Raw genomic sequence first — 19,532 nt, 5'->3', positions numbered from 1 at the left:
AGGCATTTGACGACTGGACCCCTGACAACAACTCAGCAACCACCTGTATCTACATGAGTCGCAGTAACAAGTTGTCGGTATAATGAGGTCATGGTCGGTAGGGATGACAGAGGGGTGTAAGCACAGACGGAAGAGGAAGTAGCCATTTATAATTCATGCCAAAGGAATTATCATCAGGACTGTGGCATTTGGAATGAATTATTGATCATGTCTAGGAAGAATTTGCAGTTGGGGGTCCTGATGGACAGGGAGCGAGGTAAGAGGGCAGAGTAAGCAGACACTCAAGTATCTGGTGGAGGTCGAAGGATATCTTTTCACAGCGGTTAATGAAGATTCAGTTGGTCTGATGAGATTCCCGTCACAGTGCTAGTGGTGGTGGAACAGTAATAATGTCACCATGTTAAAAGAATCCCACGTTACCGCTTGGGAAAGACATCAATTATTCATCGTTTGTTAAGAAACTGCTGTTTGGTCAATTGTGCGGAACTGGCTGTTGATTAATCGTGACTTGAACAATTTGAGGGAAAATTGAGTGCAGTACTTATCTTTAACCAACAGAGGGCACTGTTGCCTCATCATTCACTAGTTTGCGGTCAAAAGCGATGATTCTCGAACTGCGGTTCGTGTACGCCAGGGGTGCCCATTACGTCGATCCTGATCTACCGGTAGATCTAAAACAGGTCCCAAGTAGATCCGAAGAGTGTCGAGGAGAAAAAAAACAAAACCATTTATGTGTCTTTGTACATGTTAGTAATATATATTTTTGTGTTAATGTACGCTGCACCGTAATCATCTTATCAGTCTCCTTTTCACAAAATAAATATTTAAAAAATAAAATAAAGCAGGTAAATCTTGAATTTATGGTGGCGCGTGATGACGTTACCGGAAGTTGTTTGCGCTCAGCAGCCTGCAATTGCAGCTTGTGATCAGAGCTGTTGCGCTCTATCTTTTATCGACATTATTCTCATTCAGAGTTTGCTTCGTGTACAATTCACAGAGGGCACGGGCAAAGAATAGGAACCTAATAGGGCCCAGAGAAGCACTTTAAAACGGTACGTGTGAGTTACGATAGTTAACAGGCTGCAAAAGTGCATCGCATGCCTCAGTTTCTGGCTGTTTCTCATCATGGCGTGTGTGTGTGTGTGTGTGTGTGTGTGTGTGCGCACGTGCCGGTATGGGTAGATCCCGTGAGGTTAGTTGATCGAAAAGTAGATCTTCGGTCCAAAAAGTTTGGGCACCCCTGGTGTACGGTAACCGTTATCACACAATCACAAAATTGACTATTGAAATATCGACTGATAATAATAATAATAATAATAATACATTTTATTTATAAGCGCCTTTCAAGACACCCAAGGACACTTTACAATAACAAAAAACACAAAACAATACGGGTTGAGCAGCGGCAGCCAAAACGTGCCAGCGTTCACTCAACCCGGAAGTCAGAAATAAAGACAAATAATAAATGGTTCATTCATTGAATGTTAATTTCAAAGCAAGTCAATTACGCAGCTAGTTTTGGGAATGTGGGCAGCCCGGAGACCTAGTGGTTTGCACGTTGACCTCACAGTGCAAAGGTTATGGGTTCGATCCCGGCTCCGGCCTTCATGTGTGGAGTTTGCACGTTCTCCCCGGGCCTGCGTGGGTTTTCTCCGGGTACTCCAGTTTCCTCCCACATTCCAAAAACATGCATGGCAGGCTGATTGAACACTCTAAATCAGGGGGGTCAAATTCATTTTTGTCGCGGGCCACATTGTTGTTACGGTTTCCCTTGGAGGGCTGCTATGAATTTTGGGAAACCAGATAAATGGTTAATCAGCTCCACATATTACATACACAGCGCACAATAGATTGATGTATAACTAGTTTTAAAATCAGAAGTCAAGAATAATGACTGTTATTGTGGATTACAAATGACATTTTGAAATTTTGGTTCAGCAAGCATCATGGAACTTGACATGCTTGATTTGCTTTCGCGGGCCACATAAAATGATGTGGCGGGCCAGATCTGGCCCCCGAGCCTTGACTTTGATACTGTACTCCAAATGGTCCCTAGGTTGTTAGTGTGAGCGCGGATGGGTGTTCGTCCCTGTGTGCCCTGCGATTGGCTGGCAACCAGTTCAGGGTGTCCCCCACCTACTGCCCGAAGATAGCTGGGATAGACTCCAGCACCCTCAGTGACCCTTGTGAGGATAAAGCGGTTCGGAAAAGGGATGGATGGTTTGGAAATGTAAGCCAGGTTGTATCGCTGATGCTGGTCAAGGTGTTGTTATTATTCAATAACGTACCTTTAAAATCCAACTTCAAAATATTGTTGGGCCATTAGCTTGGAGTAAAAGTAGTGTCATTGTGCCAAGTTGACCCCAATATGTACAGCCGCTTCATTAATATTAAATATGATTGGACATTCCCGGATCCGACTCATCTCATGCTGGTGATTGCACTGGCATTAATATTTAGTTTAGAATTAAGTGGAGAGCTCCGACAAATTCGTTGTATTTCATACTCCAGTCCAAGTATGCCTCTCTTAGCCAAATTCAATATTTACAAAAGGCAGTTTGTATCATAGACCTCATCCAAAAATATCACGTGTTTCTCATCAACTAATACTAGACTCCTCTATTGACCTTGGGTTTAGGAAACAGACCTAAAGACAAAACCACATACAAGACCAGAGCCTTCATGGCATACTTACATCACTTGGGACTGAATTGCAGCATAGGATATATGAGGATGTGGTCACTAATGGTGCCGTTTGACCCGGTGGCCTTCATCCATCACTTGCACAAACTGTACTCTATCAGACTGACACACACAAATCACTTCTATGTCTCCAGCTATTTATTTTCATAACGTAGAAAAAAAACATTAAGTACTGTACAATTTTTACAATGCTATACTATGGTTGCCTCTTCTGTCACTTAATTGGTAGGTAGTCAGCCTGATTATTCCCCCACCCCCCCAAAAAGCTTAATTATAATTGACTTGGCAATTATTGATTCTCATATTTGCATCGGACAGGCAGTCGGACTATGGCCAACAACCATTGCAGATGTTTGGCCATGCTGGACATGTATGCTGAGAGACCAGCTATTTTTTTTTAAGCCACACCAAACAGGACGGAAATGAAAGGAGCAGAGTTCAGTTTGAAAACGATTAAGAGCAGCCGAGAGGGTAATCAAACATCTCCAACCAATGGCAATCACACTACCCTGACACAGCGGTGGCTTCCCTGCCTCTCGCTTTGTCTTATACCAACATAGCCCTTCTCAGAGTGGCTGTGAGATTAATGAGTGATGAGTGATCATGAAGGAGAACCAGATGGAGGAAATGAGACTGAAAGCAAAGCGAAGAGAAGTGCCGGCACAAATGAATTGTTATTTGGTGAGAATAAACCAATTGAAACATTTCCCACATCCTCATGCTGATTTGGAAGAAAATGACCTTCAAATGAACCTTTTACATTTTCTTGGTGTGTATAAAATGTATTCACCTTGGCAATGTACACCAAACATCAATAAGCCCTCAAATGGCCTTTCACCATCAAGTCTCAATTGTGTTTTAAAGTGAAATTGATGTCTGCCGCACACCGTCTTCTTATCAAATCTCACACTCCCTAATGAAGAACTCCCTAATGAAGAAGGCAAATCTGACACAAAGTTACCTTCTTCCCCTGCTCTCCGGTTACGGAAGAAAATTACCAAACTGTTGATAGATGGCTAACAGGTGCAGGCTAATTAGGCTAATCATGGCAACAGCCAAATAAACTGATTGCCGTGTTCATTTAAATGACAGCAATGTTCCTTCAGTGGCTAATTAAAATAGGTTGGGAGAACGGAAACGAGACGGCTGGGTTTGGATGAAAGGGGGTGTTTAAATAAAAATGTTCTCGGGGGTCTACTGTAATGCGCTGCATTTCACTGGTTTAATGATGTCATAATGAATTTGTAATGATGGGGGATGGGATAGGATGCAGAAGAAGTAGGAAGGTGATCCCGTACACTATCTGCTACTGAATGAGCGTAGTTAATGATGTAAGTATCCAAGACAGCAAAGCTAAAGGAGTTATTTTTTTCTCCCCCACCCCCCAAATTTCATTTCATTCCTCCTGGAGTGGCAATTCCATTTTTTTTTTCAGCAAAGCAGGCAGTTGACCCAAACCTCCATTGGGTTGTGAGCGAGGACAAGTCATCATGAGAGCAAAAGGTGACAGGGGGCATGAACTCTGGGGCCCACAGCAGCTACTGTTGAAGTATTAAATGGTGAACAGCGGCTGATTAATGTTGATAGAGGATTGTGCTATGAAACCAAGCCACCACCCTTGTGTCTTCTGCTTGCATACTGGTAATTTCATTCCAGCTCAGGATAAAAATGCTGGCTGATGAGAAATGAAACAAATACTCAACTATATGTAGTTTTGTGAGATACTGGCATTACCGTATTGGGACGAATATAAGACGGCCCTGATTATAACACGACCCCCTCTATTTCAAGACTCAAGTTTGAAAAAAGACTTTTTGAACATCAAATTGATTTTTATACAGAAAATAATTGCAGTACATCTGAAACTAATGATTATAACAATATATTTAAAAAGTATGTTATTTTGCCTCATTCAAATCTTAATATCTGAACATTTAAATATGTAAACTACAGTGCAATCACATTCGTAAATGAATGGCTTCTGATTTTTGAAATGTAAATTATATCATAACTTCTCCTCAGCTGCCGGTTAACCTGGCCGGTCTTTGACCCACTTTTCTTCAGATTGTCGCTACTTTTCTCCATTTTCTGTTATCTCTTCTATTATTTTCTTCTCTTTTCTTTCTTACCACTATTTTTTATTTTTCTTCTTCGTGCTACCGCTATTTTTATTTTTATTCTTCATGACAGGGGTTCAATTTGGCCTGGAAAGTCAAGTTCAGCATTCGCTTCAATGATATCTGGCGCCATCTAGCGTCGTGAATGGGTATAATGTCTAGACCCCGAATATAAGACGACCCTCACTTTTTCAGTCGTATTTCAACGCAAAAAACACAAAAAACGCAATATATTCGGGCCAATACGGTACATCAAATATTAAAACACACAATGAGATGTTTTGATGTCTCGTAAATGATGGCTAGCATCCCACTGTTCGCTATCACACAAATAAAGGACAACGGAAAGGTAACAAAAGAAGAAAAAGCACATCCATTGAAGAGGAAGCGCCGAAGAGATTCTCAACGGACAAAGCAGCCTTATTTTAACACTCTGTCTGAGTCATTTCCTCAATTTAAATGTATGCCACATTAGTCGAGATCTACTCAGTTCAATATATTATAATGCAATGTTTGGCCTTAATGAAAAATCAATGGTGAGACAAGCCCGCCACCCAGTGAGACCATCCGAAAGCAATTTCCAAATTGACATATGGAGGGCCTGCGTGATTGATTCTGACTGCTGTTTGATTTTAATACCATTCACTGCAAGCTCATTGACTCTCAAACATTGTCTTGCGGTTTATCTACAAACTGCCAAGTGTCCTTGTCTGCTTTTTCCTTCTCTCGATTCAGTTATCCGGCTTTTTCTTCAAGCCAGAATGGAAATGTTGCATTACATTGGACCAGCCACTAAAATGAACTGATAACAGGTGTGCACTTGTAATTAATTAATCATGGTGCAATCAGGTAGAGATTTTGGAGATGGCAACTCCGCAGAGTAATCCCAAAACCGGAATCCAAAATAAGACTGGAGTGTAGTTCTTCAGACATCTGACAAGAGACCGAATTAACTCTCATACCACAGGAGAGACATAATGATGAGCCGCCAAAATCAATTCAGAGACACCGTACTCTCCTTGTTTGAACGGGAACAGTGTACCCACCAAAAGAGAAGTATTATTGTCTTCATAACAATGGGAACTAAAACGTGTGTAGAGAACTGTGCCATTGCCCGGTGACCTATATTCAATCTCTTTGTTAAATATGAAACCATCAAACAAGTTCATTCAGGCTCAGTTTCCTCCTGCCATGATCACAAATGTCAATGGTCTAAAAACAAAGCAAGATTGCAATCCAGAAGAGATGCTAAAGCACCGCATAGAAACGAACTAAAAGTGACCACCGCATACCTTCTGTTTTTGAAGAAGAGAACCACAAAGACACACATCACTAGCTATTGAATGTAACATGTCAACGATGGTATATTCTTCATCCAATTATGTTATTTTTCAACACGCAACTCTCGCCAAGATTAGTTCAAACCTTGCCAAGAATGTATTACTTGGTAACGTGCAATACTGTATCTCAATGAGTCAGAGCTCCATTGCTATTCTCGGATAGCAATCAAAATCACAATGACTGAATGACAGACACAAGCAGCATCATGTTGCTGCTCACCCACGGCGAAAAAGTTCTGTCCTGGCATGTCTAAATACAAGAGTCTGGAAATGTAGACGCTGAAAAATGCACTCACCTTGCCAAAGTCTCTGACATCAAAGAGGTCAAAAGGGTCAAACAGCTCACTGTTCCGCAGGCCAAATTTGTCATGGCATATCTTGAGGAATGTCCGGATGTTCTTCAAACACAGGAACTATAAAACACAGAGATAAATGGTCAAAAATGCAGCTTTTTTTTTCTTTACAAAAAAAAAGCTGATAATGATTAACCTCCTTCACACAGTAGAAAGAAAACAACATCACTATCAGACAACATGGGCTCCCGTAAGTTTACAACTGACACTATTTGGCCATAGGAGAAAATAAAAAAGGTGAGGATGACTCAGACAAAAGACTACAGGAGTAATTTCATGTGATAAAAGAAGTTGGGTAAATGGGATCCAATTCCCTGCCTGGTGGTCATCTTTTTGTCCTAATAATTGTGTGCTGTCGCCCACCACCGCGAGGTGAAATGACTGATTGTGGCTGCTCAGGTTGATAGGCTGATTTTCTGATCAAGATATGTAAAGTCCACCTGCCAGCCATCTGTTGAGATCAGACAAACCCCACACTTCAAGGACCCCAGTACGGGATTCCACGTTACAGTGTATGCGCGTGCATTTGTGTGTGTGTATAGCTAGCTAGCTAGCTGGCTAGCTAGATAGATAAAGAGATGCTAGCATTAGTGCTTGGCTATTATATACCGCTATGCCTCGATAATGATGGATAAAAGGAGACACGTGTGCCTGTGAAGCTACGGGACACATGAAAACCAAACTGAAGCAGTCAAACTGAACTGGTTAAATCACAGATATCAAATTCAAGGCCCGGGGGCCCTATCTGGCCCGCCATATCATTTCATGTGGCCCGCGAAAGAAAATCATGCATGTCAACTTTTCCATGATGCTTGCTAAAATCTCAACCAAAATTTAAAATTGTCATATGTAATCCATCATTCCATAGAGATATGGAAGCATTATGTCATTACGTACTTATTACATTAATGTAAACAATGGATGAGCTAACCATTATTCTTGACTTCTGATTTCAAAACCACCAATTTGTTGCGCACTGTATGTGTAATATGTGGAGGTGATCAAACATTTTTACGGTTTCACAAAATTCACAGTCATAATGGCCCGCTCAGGGAAACTGTCACGACAATGTGGCCCACTACAAAAATTTGTTTGACACCCCTGGTTTAAATGGTCTTCAAAAGCCATTCCATGCACATGTGTGCATGTTAGTGGCAACTTGTACACAGCGGCAAGCAAGGTGACTGACAGGAGTGGGAACAAAGTGGCATAACTGAAGCTTGATGACGTATGTAAATAAACACACATATAAATGATCAGTTGTTGAGTCAGACAAAAACGATCTTATCCGTTTCACTCATCGCGCGACAAGTCGATGTACCGATGGAGCATGACAAGTCTATTCTACATATTCTTCAGTCTGGGTCATTTCAGCTAGCGATAGGCACGTGCAGTCTCAAGTTTTAAATACAACTTAATGCAGAATGGAAAAATGAACATCAAATTCCTTTCAGTCAGCATGACTTAACCCTCAATCTTTGTTTTCGTCTTCCACTAACACTTCCAGTTACATCACTTCAAAGTTAATTTTGCGCTTGTGTCACTTTCCCCAATTTTTTTACAGGCCCAAAGACAATTCATGAAAAAACAAAATGCTGAAAGTTTTAAATGAACTTTGCTGAAATTTACACTTCCACTCAGTGAGTAAATCTATCAGCAGCTTTGGTCATCACACCTCATGCTGGGTTAATGCCCACATGCCTTTAACGCAGCAACCATTGCACTCGGTGTTCATGGAGCGAAGTATGCGCCAGAGCATCTATTCTATTCTCCTCAAGCGTTGAAAAATACACAATGTTCTCATTTAAACCTTACTGCTTCTTAATGAGATGCAGTGCTTCCTGTTGCTCCAATTGACCAAGTGAGACACCTTATGTGTTAGTCAGCCGAACTAATTAGCTTTCATAGTTTGAACTGCAAAAAAAAAACAATCAACTCAAGCTGACTCCTTCCGTTATATCTCAGCTAAGCTTATATCTGAGTGACATCCGATTCGATTGCCAGATCTTGCGGTATTTCAGCGGGTCACACCTGAGAGCCTTGCTGACTCATTCTCATTCAAAGCGCACATCTGCTCAGTCCCAGTGTCATGGCTGAGGACACCACGAGAAGCCCGCCCTCGACCGCTGAAAGAAAATGCGATTGGTTGGCTGCACGACTGACATTTGCAATTCGGTGGCAAAGGTTATCGCGTCTGTGAATCCTTACCTGCAGTGGGGGATGGAGGGCGGGGTGCTATTTTTCCCTGCACAGATATGAAAGGGTAACATTTGCTGGGAGTGGATTGCAGACCAGGGGGAGAGAGAGGAGGGGAAGAATGATGTGTCTGACATTCTAATGCATGTTTAGAGATAAGAGAGCAGGAAAAAGCATGGGGCGGAATTACTATGATTTTACTGGGGGGAAAAAAATGCAATATTTCTGGTGGAGTATGGAGTGAGGGCGCATCTGGGAATAAATAAAGGCTGTGGTCAACTCCTTAGGCTAAAGCTGTGTGCAGCACAATCCATCAGGATTTACCTCTCTGTGCTCAGCAACACTTTCAGGCAAAGGAACAGATATTTGTCATATTTCTGCACGCAATCACAACTACAAACTATGAAACTGGCAGCTTTGGTCCAACATGTTTTTTGTAACTGCACATAAGAAGCATATCTATGACTTCGAATGTATATTTTTGCAGAAGTGAAAGTTAAGGTAAGTCCTTAGTAAAAGGTTAACTAGGCTTATTTAGTTCGTAAACATAAACTATTGTGGGGAAAAAAACCCCAAAAGGTTATGCTTATCGTCTTGCTCATTTAACTCATTCACTCCCAAAGACGTTTTTAAACGTCTTTTCAGACTTGGTCTAGAATTGGCTGGTACTGAATGAGTTAATGCTGCTTCAAACGAGTGACGTCAGATCAGTTTCCCGCAACGGCAAAGGCATCTGTGGCCAAGTGAGTAGGTGCAATATATTGGAAAAGAAGTTGAAACAGCCTTTAGACACTATTAAATCTGTGGACACTTTTCAGGTTTCCCAACTACGGATTGGATCACTGCTGCAATACTAGTTAAATTTAGTCCATTAAATCCAGTACCAAGCACTTTTTTGAGGGGGTATCGAGCCACATTGTAAAACACCCATTCATGGTTTTATGAGGAATGTGTTACAATAAAATTCAATTGCAAATTAGAAAAGCGGTTGTTTAATCCCTTTTTTTTGGCTCTGAGATTATTAACGCGTTTTGTGGACTCTTTTCACCTGTGCTGAATCCAAGAAAAGGGGAAGAAAAAGTGAGAGAAATGAGACGCGGGGAGATAAGTGATTGGCTGGTGGTGGTCTCAGCTGTCGGTTTCTTTTTTTATTTTTGTAAAGATGTCAAATAGCCCCAGATGCAACAGCTCTAAATTTGAGCTCTCAATAAAACCTAAAACCTTGATAAAGAAGGGCTGCAGTTGACAGCAATGAAAGAAAAATGGAAGGAATCCTGTCTGTTGGGAAGAGCAAAAGAACCAGATGGAGAAAAAGCAGAAGAAGCCAAAGCCGCTTGTAAATTGGAAACCGAGAAGCCAGGAAGCAGTGTAACAGTCATCAAATTGGAAAATGAAATGTCCTCCATAGATTAGCTGTCAATTTGCCAATATATAGAATCTCCAAAGCAAGGCGAATAACACAACAGAAGTAGACTGTGTTGTTTGAATCCGCTCAAATCTCGCTGAGTTAATGCGAGTGCATGCCGACGGTAAAATGTTGCCATGGAAGCCAATTTCAAGGAGTTCTGCATTGAAATGGCTGCTGAAGATGTCTTGCTATGTGTAACACTGCTCACAAAATGGCAGAATTAAATAAAATAGATTTTACCAAAAAAACAAAAAAAAAAACAAGAACAACAACAACAAACATTTCATAGATTTCATGCTAGCTTGCTGCTTTCACATCTCTGAGGACAACCACCTGTCAGCCACATGCATGGCTACACTTGATACCACAAAACAGAGACTGCTGCCAAAGAGGGAGAAAAAAAAGAACCAGGCCACGACAACAAAAATGTTTCAGTTTATCCTCAAACTGACACACACACAAATACAGTTACTCCCAGATATTGTGATGAATTGTGTCACAAGTTTGTTTGGGAGAGCTTAAACCAGCAGACTGAGCTGAGTCACTGAGATGATCAAATACTCAGCCAACCGGACGATTGGACTCAAATGAAAGCCACTGATGCCTGTCTGGAAAGTGCAAAACTAACACACACACACACACACACACGACATTTTGTCTCAGGTAGTGAATCACTGCAGGCCTTAAGAACCCCAGCAATGAGTTTCTCAGCAGATGTCACTATTTTCTCCATGAGAGGGGAAATGAATATAACCTGTGACTTGTAATGGACTGTTCCACACAACGATCCATCAATTTTCCATTCGGCACATCAAAGTTGCTAGTGAGCAGGTGGTCAACCAAAGTGACGCTGGGCAAGGGTCAGTCGCAGAGCAACCCTGAACATTCTCCTGCATCTTAAACAAAGTGGAAAAAGGTTGACTGTATTTGGCGCTGCCGGAGCAGGTTGATGCATCGATGCTTGGAGAAACTTAGACGGGAATAGTGCACGGTGCACTCCGACCCCTCCCAAGGTGCTTCCAGGTCACCCAGATCTTGAAGGCGGTAAAGAGAAAGGCCCTGCTCTGGCAAATTGGAGGAGATGATACATGAATAATTCATTGCAAAGTCTGCAAATGTGTTAATCTTATCCCATTAGCCTTAAAAGCCTGTAAGCGGCCGAGGATTGACCACCGTTTAAAATCTTGTACAACCAGCAGCAGACAAAGCACAACTACCTCATTAGTGAGGTCCACGTGGCTTGTGTTAAAATATGGACGTTAAATAGGCCACTCACATTATTTTCATGGGTTAATCTTCATTATAAAAGACAAGCCAGCTTGAGAGGATAGACTCCAAAGGTGTTGAACATTGTGTTGACTCCATGATTAAATTAGGTCCACTTTCACCTTTCCTCAGGCCACTCTCAGAAACATACATGGAATGCAGACAAGGCATGTCAAAGTCACGTATTAGGTCGTTTGTGAAAAACAGAGAAACAGTGACGCTGCAGCAAATTTTTACAATTTTTTTTTTTAAATGACACAAATGATAAGATCTTTGCTTGAAAACAGCGGCAGTGGTGCACATCTGCATTTTCAGTATGACTGATGCATTTAAATAACCGCCATTAGTGCTGAGCCAAGGGTTTCGACTGAACATTTAGATTGAATGAATGGCCTTACCAAATCGACCACATCCTGATTAAGACTCTTTATTTTGGCTGTGCAATTACATTTGTAATAATGCAAGTGGGGGACAAAAGGAAAAAGTAAGTTCATGACAAAGGTGAAAAGGAAATAGTCAAGACCATTATCTACAGCAGGGGTGTCAAACTCATTTCACATTGTGGGCCACATACGGCCTCGGTCTTTGTCAAGTGTGCCGGCCCATTAAAATTATACCATACTCTGCTATAAATCACCAAAATATGTCTTTCCTTTGTTTTGGTAGAAAGAAGTACAAGAACATTAGGAAAATGTTGAAATTTAATGAACATATCTTTTCAAAACATTTGGCAAAATGACAGCTTTGATGCTAATGCTATTTCGCTAGCAATTAGCTGGCTTTTACTGATTTGTTGGGTCTTTCTCAGTGACAAACTGAGACTGCTGTTGTCTTCTTCTCTGATCAAAACAATGTTGTCTTCTACTCTGCTCAAAAATCAAAATCCCTAGCGGATGATCAATGAATTGCAGCTTATTATTATAAAATATTCTTTCCGTGTCTTTTATGTATTTTTTCACTTTTAAATCGTGGGGGCCAGTTCCGGCCCGCGGGCCATACATTTGACACCCTGATCTACAGCAAAGGTGCCCATTACGTCGATCATGATCGCCTGGTAGATCGCGGACTGGTCCCAAGTCAATTGCAAAGAGGGGGAAAAAAAAAAAAAAAACATTTGTGTGTCTTTGTGCATGTTAGTTAATATATTATTTATATTAATGCACACTGCACCCCAATCATCCTATCAGTCTCACTTTCATAAAAAGTATTTAAAAAATAGAATAAAATAAAATAATGCAGGTCACCTTTAACTTACAGTGGCGCGAGACTTGCGTCACCGGACGCATTTTAAAATGGTAGTGCGCTACGATAGTTAAAAGGCTGCAAAAGTGCGTCGCATGCATAAGCGTCAGGGCTCCCACTAAGCTAGGCAGTGATTTTCTTTTTCACAAACTCAGAAACTCTTGTGTCTACCTTATTTTTCTGTTTCGTTCATCTTAGGGGCCTTTATGGCTGTTCATCATGGCATGCGTGTGTAAATGTGTACGTATGAGCGCGTGCACGGTCACGGGTCGATCGCGGGAGGTTGGTTGATCGAAAAGTAGATCTTAGGTCAAAAATGTTTGGGCACCCCTGATCTACAGCAAACCATCATCAGTAAGGTAGTAAGGTTTTGAATTCCCTTTCTCTGTAGAAATACGCCTTTAAAACTGGGCATAGTGAGAGATAACAATTTAATATCACGTTAATGGTCACCCTCTCCAAAATTAGCATGATTATCATGGCGCAATAAACACAAACCCCCTCAAAACAAGTTGACAAGTTGCTACTCTTCTCCTTGTGGAGTAATGACACAATGATATTTGCTAAGCCAGTGCAACCAATAAAAACTACCGTAATATGACAGTACAAAAAAAATGGAAAGTTCTAAATTGTTTTTTTTTCCTTCCATCCTTGTGCAAAGTACTCATCTTTTTTGTCATTGCTTGAGTTGAAACAGAGATGTGTCTGGATGTAGTGGTAACTGTCTGGTCTACTGAGCCAAGTGGTTCTACGTTCATGGATGTGATCCAAATCGTTTGATCCAAATGATTTGAGGTCATAAAATGGCTCCAATACAAAAAAGCTGTGTGTGTGCAAAATGCAGTCACGCAGCCACCATCCACGCTTGTACAAATCAGTGTATCTAAGCAACAGGCTGTGCTGCAGAGATCCACGAAGAAAGTGAGGTACAGTATTTCCACCTGGGCCTTGACTACACTGGTGGCTTGATGAATGTTGGAAGGTCCACTGAGACAGTCACGAATCAATGGCCAGGTAATTTATGGAATCACACAACGGAGTCGAAGACTACATTTATCTTTTCCCCAGTGACTTTCCCTTCCCACTTAAACTTGGAAATCCTCCCGTGTGAAATGTTCCCTCTCACTTTTCTCTTCATAAATCCTTCAGCATCCAATACGCACGCCAGCCATTACAATGACAAAGATCTCAACTGGGCAGAGCAAGGTGACACACAGATGATTCAAGGGCTAAAATGTGAGTTAGCTTCTCGTTTGAAAACTCATCTTATCAGCGTTTTGGAGAAGACCCTACACAAATATGTCACAAAGGATTTGGAAAGGGGGGGGGGGGGGTTGTTATTTAAGTAATTGCAGTTATTCCCAAATCGCCACTTGGCTCCTTCTCTAATGTAAGCAAGAAGAAAAATCACAAATGCAAAGAGGACCATGGAGCACATTGTTAGCACAGGTTGTTGGCCTTACCGTTGTTTTAAGGAGCTAATAGCTACCCAGGAGGATGCAACTCTGTGGGCTTGATGGCTGTGATTATCTCCAAGGTGACTAATGCTATTAAAACGTGGAGAACAGCCGATTAATTACCCAACTTGCACTGGGGCCCACTTTAATCATCGCACCCACAGCTTGGATGAACATTCAATCATCACCACATATAAAGTGGATTAAAAAAAAAACATTCTACACACCCTTGTTCAAATGAGAAGATTGTGCCCAAGTTTCATCATTTCCCGCCATTCATGGGAACTATCACCTGTGCAAATTGATTGAAAAACTATATATTTTAAAGCAGGGGAGCAGGAAAAACAAACAAAAAAAGATAATTAAAATAATACCTTGGTTTGAGCATGAGTCTAAACAATACTACTCCTAAAAAAAAAAAAAAAGGAAAAATGAAAGTGAAATTCAAGCATGACACCTCACTCGGAACCACACCAAACATGAGCGAGATAGGGCACTTGCAAGCCACCATCTCTCAAATTTCCGTTTTCTTTCCATCTACAGTGGGATTTGAAAGACACAACCACTGCCGCCTATGAGCCACTTGCCAGATAAACACAAAGATGTAGAAAGTGAAGACAGGAAGCAAACATGGTTTACAGCTCCGCACTTATCCAACCATCATCCTTGACAAATGTGATTAACGTAAACCCACAACAATCACTGAAAGAAACACAACTGCAGCCGAAGACACAAGGAAAGGCAGGCAACAAAGCTGACTGAAAGCAAGTTTATTGGTAGTCCAAAACAGTCTTGAACACCACACCTAAGGAAGAGGTATTTATGGCTCGCTTGCTAGCTAGCGAGCTAGTTAGCAAGCTGCTAGATAGCTATCAGGGTTTTAGGAACAAATGTACTGGCTCATGATTAAAACAGGGCTTGGGCTGCTTGGAGTTGTGACACTTCCATCATTTTTATGGCATTCTCATGACGGTTGGAGGCTTTAGGGCAATGTCGGCCATTTCAGCAGCAAGATCGAACTGGCAATCAAAGTCTGGTCTTGTAAAGCATGTAGCTACTATTCTGTTTGTAGGATGAAATCTATTGGGCAAAGTAGTTCAATTATATTTTCACACATCTGACTTTAATTCAATAAATTCATAATCCTGTCTAATCATCAAATGAGCATTGTATTCCATTTTTGTTTTTGTCTTTTTTTTTTATTGAAACATATCATCGGTCTACTGTCCACGAAATCTAGTTTACATTACCGCAAACCGTGATAAGATCAGCAAATAATTTCCGATTTCCGCAACTTTTTTGGTCCTGATGAGCAAAGCCACAGCCGTGAACATGCTCCCTTGTTATACTTCCCGTGCAAATTAGCCTGGAAAGCATGTTGGCACTGCCCTTTAAAATTAAGGCTTGAGTCATCTCAGTGGAAGGAATTTAAATTGAGAAGGCATAGAGGCTTCATGCATATGCTTTGAGCAATTATGTGAATTATATAAAGGATGTTGTTTGGATTGGCCCCTCCAAAAAAACTCCAAAACATGTACATTCTTGACATTAAATTAGCCACGAGTGGTACCCCCATCCCTCTATGAGCGTATTTGCAACATGTGAAACAAGCCACACCTGTCTGTGATCTTCCAACACTCATTCCTGGTGAAACTGAATTAATTTCTCACATGTGACCCAGCTGTCTGCCAGACCTCGGCATCAAGCAGTACAAAGGCTTAACTCTTATCTTTTTTAAAAGACAGCAAGAGCGTAAAGCAGAGGCGTCTAAAAGAAAAAGATTGTGAGAGCTTTGTCAGGTGGCTATAGAAGCAGTAGAGCAAAGGGCAGGATCAAATGCCCACTTTATGCCAGTAATCCACCTTGAGAAGTAGGGCGGGAAGGTGGGAGATGGCGGCAGTGGGGAGTACTGGAGAAGAGAAAAGGAGAAAGGGCAAATGTTAACTGGTTACTGCTTCCAGCAGGTCAGGTGATGCAAGTGCCTCCGCAAACCCGGGAAACATCCGAGCTCAGAGCCTCAAGTACAGACCGAGGATGTAGAGGATGCATTTGTGTGCCCACATGTAGCTGCTTTTAAATGGAACACGCTAATTGGAGCTTTTGAACCGACATACAAAAGCTGAAACCTCCAGCAATGCGGAAACCCACAAAATCATATGACCATGATTTTCATACAGCGAAAATGAGGCCAACACCTTTTGAAATGAATCCCATAGCACATACATTCCATCTTGTGAAAAGCCAAGATTCACAAGCTGTCATAATCTTTAATTACGCGAGGAATGGTGTTTCCTGCCCACCGAGGGCCAAACAAGATTATGTTCCCTTAATTAAAAACACAAAAACACTTTGCACGCCAAAAGCATTGCAACATTTTTTATATGAAAAAAATATAAAATGAGCACGTCCCTACATCATTTTTAAACATAAGCAGCTAAAAGGAATGTTGCTGGAAAAATTTTCTGACGACGAACAACAAAAGAGATTTCATCCCTCTCAGACAAAACGAATCGGACTCCGCTGGCAAATTTCAGTTCATGAATCATAAATGATGATCAATACACTTCAAGTAGTAATGCCTTCTCTTTTGATGGTTGATTAAAATATGCTCTGGACAACCATACTACAAAAAACAAATAAATAAAAATACTTTGATTAATTGTTGTGTGTGCTGTGTCGTGGTCCACTGCAGGATCTCTGCTGTCTGCGGTGAGCCCCGCCCGCGGTGGAACTCAGACAAGCTAAAAGGCCCTGCAGTAGAAAATCTGCCCAGTTTTGGTACTCATTTGGCTTAGTCCCTGTGAGAATTTGTCAATTGGCCATGAAGGGAGTTCCCCCCCCCCCCCCCCACAGTCGATATGCCGTCTATGTTGAACTCAGCACAAAAACCGCAGACAGCAAATTCCTGAATTGGAAAAAAAAGAAACCTACATCGACTGTAAACCACAATCCTTTCTAGAATATACTCCCTAAACCACATCAGGGTCTGAAACAGATTTGAACATTCTCCTAATATAGAGTAGATGATCTTGAAAGAGAGGGGGAGAAAGGACAACGTCAGCAGCCAAGCGAAGCTATGAGATACGATTGCGAGATCATCCCGTAGGGCAGAGGTGAGACTCAAAGAGGCAAAAACAGCTTGATAGACCCCTTTTCTCCTCTCCATCATCCAAGCACTTGGACTCTGCCTGCAGCACCTCTTTAAAAATAGGAGGCATAAAAAGCTGTCACTCTGGATTTAGCCTACTTTCCAACGTATCCATTAATTTCAAAGCAGATGGCAAAAAAAAAAAAAAAGGCGAGTGGATGAGTGAAGGGGAGTGTGCTCGGCTGCTGAATACTAAAGTGGAAATTGGTGACCAATACAAAATGGGTTAGAAGTTATTTTTAAAGCACACTATTTCTGAGGAGTTTATCACTACTAAGAGGTAATACGACGCTAAAGTCATCCAAGGGTGATGTGATTATAAATTAGCCAGGCACTGGCTGACGAATCCTATTGAGGTGATATCATATCTTGCCTCATTGTAGTGTGTCATCATACCCTCCTAAACATTTCCAGCTGGATTTTAGTGGTGAGATGCCCGCATTTAAAACAAAAGAAGGCAGAGATACGGCAACAGCCTGACTCCATTTTAATCGTATGATGTAAAGCGCACATGAAAAGCAAGTCGCAATAAACAGCAGTGCCATAAAGACCTGGCAAAGCCCGCATGGCGCTAATAAAGCTGTTCGCCCAGAAGATGGGCCCAAGATGAAGCAATCTCCTCATCTGCAAACTGTAATTAATTAACATGCCCGCCTCTTGCAGGTTAAGCTAATGCACAGTACGTTTGGTAAATCATATCATAAACAAGGCATCCTCAAGGACAATCATTAATCATGACATCAGCCATCATGACGAGCGTCCTTGAGGCATTTTTCTAAAGCGTTTGCTGGGTTGAATTACAGGCTGCAAGGGTTTCCCCGCATCACTCCATCAAGAACATAATCCGGAAGGGAATTTGCACCACTTCTTTTCTTTCTTCAATTCACCCTGGAAGGTAACATATGGAATCAAATCATTTCACATTTGACACTAGGGCCGCTCTGATCAATGCTTTCTGCTGCCGATTCCGCTACCGATTATCCATGAGTGAGATTTGTCGTTCATATGAATGAGCTGAATTTTACAGCTGAAGCTAGCAATTATTTGAACTCAATTAATATGTCGATGTTTCCAATGATTTCAAAAAAAAAGATGTCCATCTCTTCATTCAAAAACAGGATGTTGTGTCAAATTGACAAGTGCAGAAAATGAACTGACAAATTATGATTCAATCACTTTTTTCCTCTGTGATGACTTCTTTCTCTCTCTCTCTCTATATATATATATATATATATATATATATATATATATATATATACACACACAGTATATATATAGTAGGGCAGTGAGGAGGAGAGGAGACACTGGCGCTAAGATGGACAGACAAGAAGCAAAAGAAACGCTGCAAAACTATGTCAGCTCTGGGAACCAAAAAAGAAAAAAAAAAGAGAAAATGGGATAATTTCTATAACAGTACATTTCTGAACACATTATGTGTCACAGGACCGGCCAAGCCTGAATCTGTGAGCAGATGTAGAGAGAGGTAATTATTTGCATACTGTTGCGAGAGTCGGGGTGTTCAGACTCTAATACTATTTGGAAATGATGTGGCGGCCACACTCTATTACATGCAGGGGAGTTGGCAGAGGAATGGAATATTTGATCAGCGTCGGCACGCTGCAGCTCAAACATGGTGTGGTGGGAAGTCGTAGCTGGATGTTGGACATGATGCTGCCATTTTTTTTTTTTTGGGAGTGCTTATGTGTGGATGACCTTTTCTTTTTCTTTTTTTTAAAACATTGGACACAAGAAACACTCCATATTAAAAATAAAGAAATGCATGTAAAAAAAAAAAAAAACAAAGTCACTATAAAAACAACCTAAACTAAATACAAAAGCCACAACAAAATAAAATTAAAAACAAAGAAACAGCGCGTCATTTGTGTCTGGGCATGCCCTTTCATGCTTCTGCATTCTGATGGGGAACGCGATAGTGCAAGAGACAAACAGTCCATTTAACGTTATCGAAGAAGTTAAAATGCTGACTAAGAGAAAATGAATGAAGGCAAATAAAACCTCGATAATATCTCTGGAAAGCTACACACTTGACTTGGACACAGTTGTATCCCTCCAACACATAAGCCCTTAAGGCAATCGCTCTCTTTAATGACTCCATAGAATGGTCGATAGAGCAGGAACACGTATACTCAGGTGAGCTGAGCTGGCATGCTGAACACAAAGCTTGCTTTATAGCTCTCAGTGTGATAGTTAATGACCCAGAACCTGAAATGGAATACCGTGAAAAGATCACCTCTCCAGTTCAAAGCTGGAGGTACCGGTACATGACATTTGCTTCAGCTTA

The 19,532-nt window shown here is 41.3% G+C and overlaps 1 protein-coding gene across 9 annotated transcripts in view; it reads right to left on the bottom strand.

Annotated features, from left to right (window-relative positions):
* vav2 (vav guanine nucleotide exchange factor 2) overlaps positions 1-19,532 on the bottom strand; it is a 151,640-nt gene that overhangs the window by 101,495 nt on the left and 30,613 nt on the right. For all 9 annotated transcript variants that reach the window (XR_015103491.1, XM_086134875.1, XM_086134881.1 and 6 more), the window contains exon 2: positions 6,457-6,573. Coding sequence is in view for 8 of the 9 variants with exons in the window: in XM_086134875.1 (XP_085991001.1) it covers positions 6,457-6,573 (117 nt within the window). In the remaining variant the exon portion in view is untranslated. The remainder of the gene's footprint in view (positions 1-6,456; positions 6,574-19,532) is intronic.

The sequence above is a fragment of the Hippocampus guttulatus genome, chromosome 17 (assembly GCF_054856545.1).
Source record: "Hippocampus guttulatus isolate MCC_2025c chromosome 17, RoL_Hgut_1.0, whole genome shotgun sequence".
Classification (NCBI taxonomy): domain Eukaryota; kingdom Metazoa; phylum Chordata; class Actinopteri; order Syngnathiformes; family Syngnathidae; genus Hippocampus; species Hippocampus guttulatus.
Note: the sequence above shows the minus strand (reverse complement) of the source record. Positions and strands in the feature narration are given on the sequence as shown.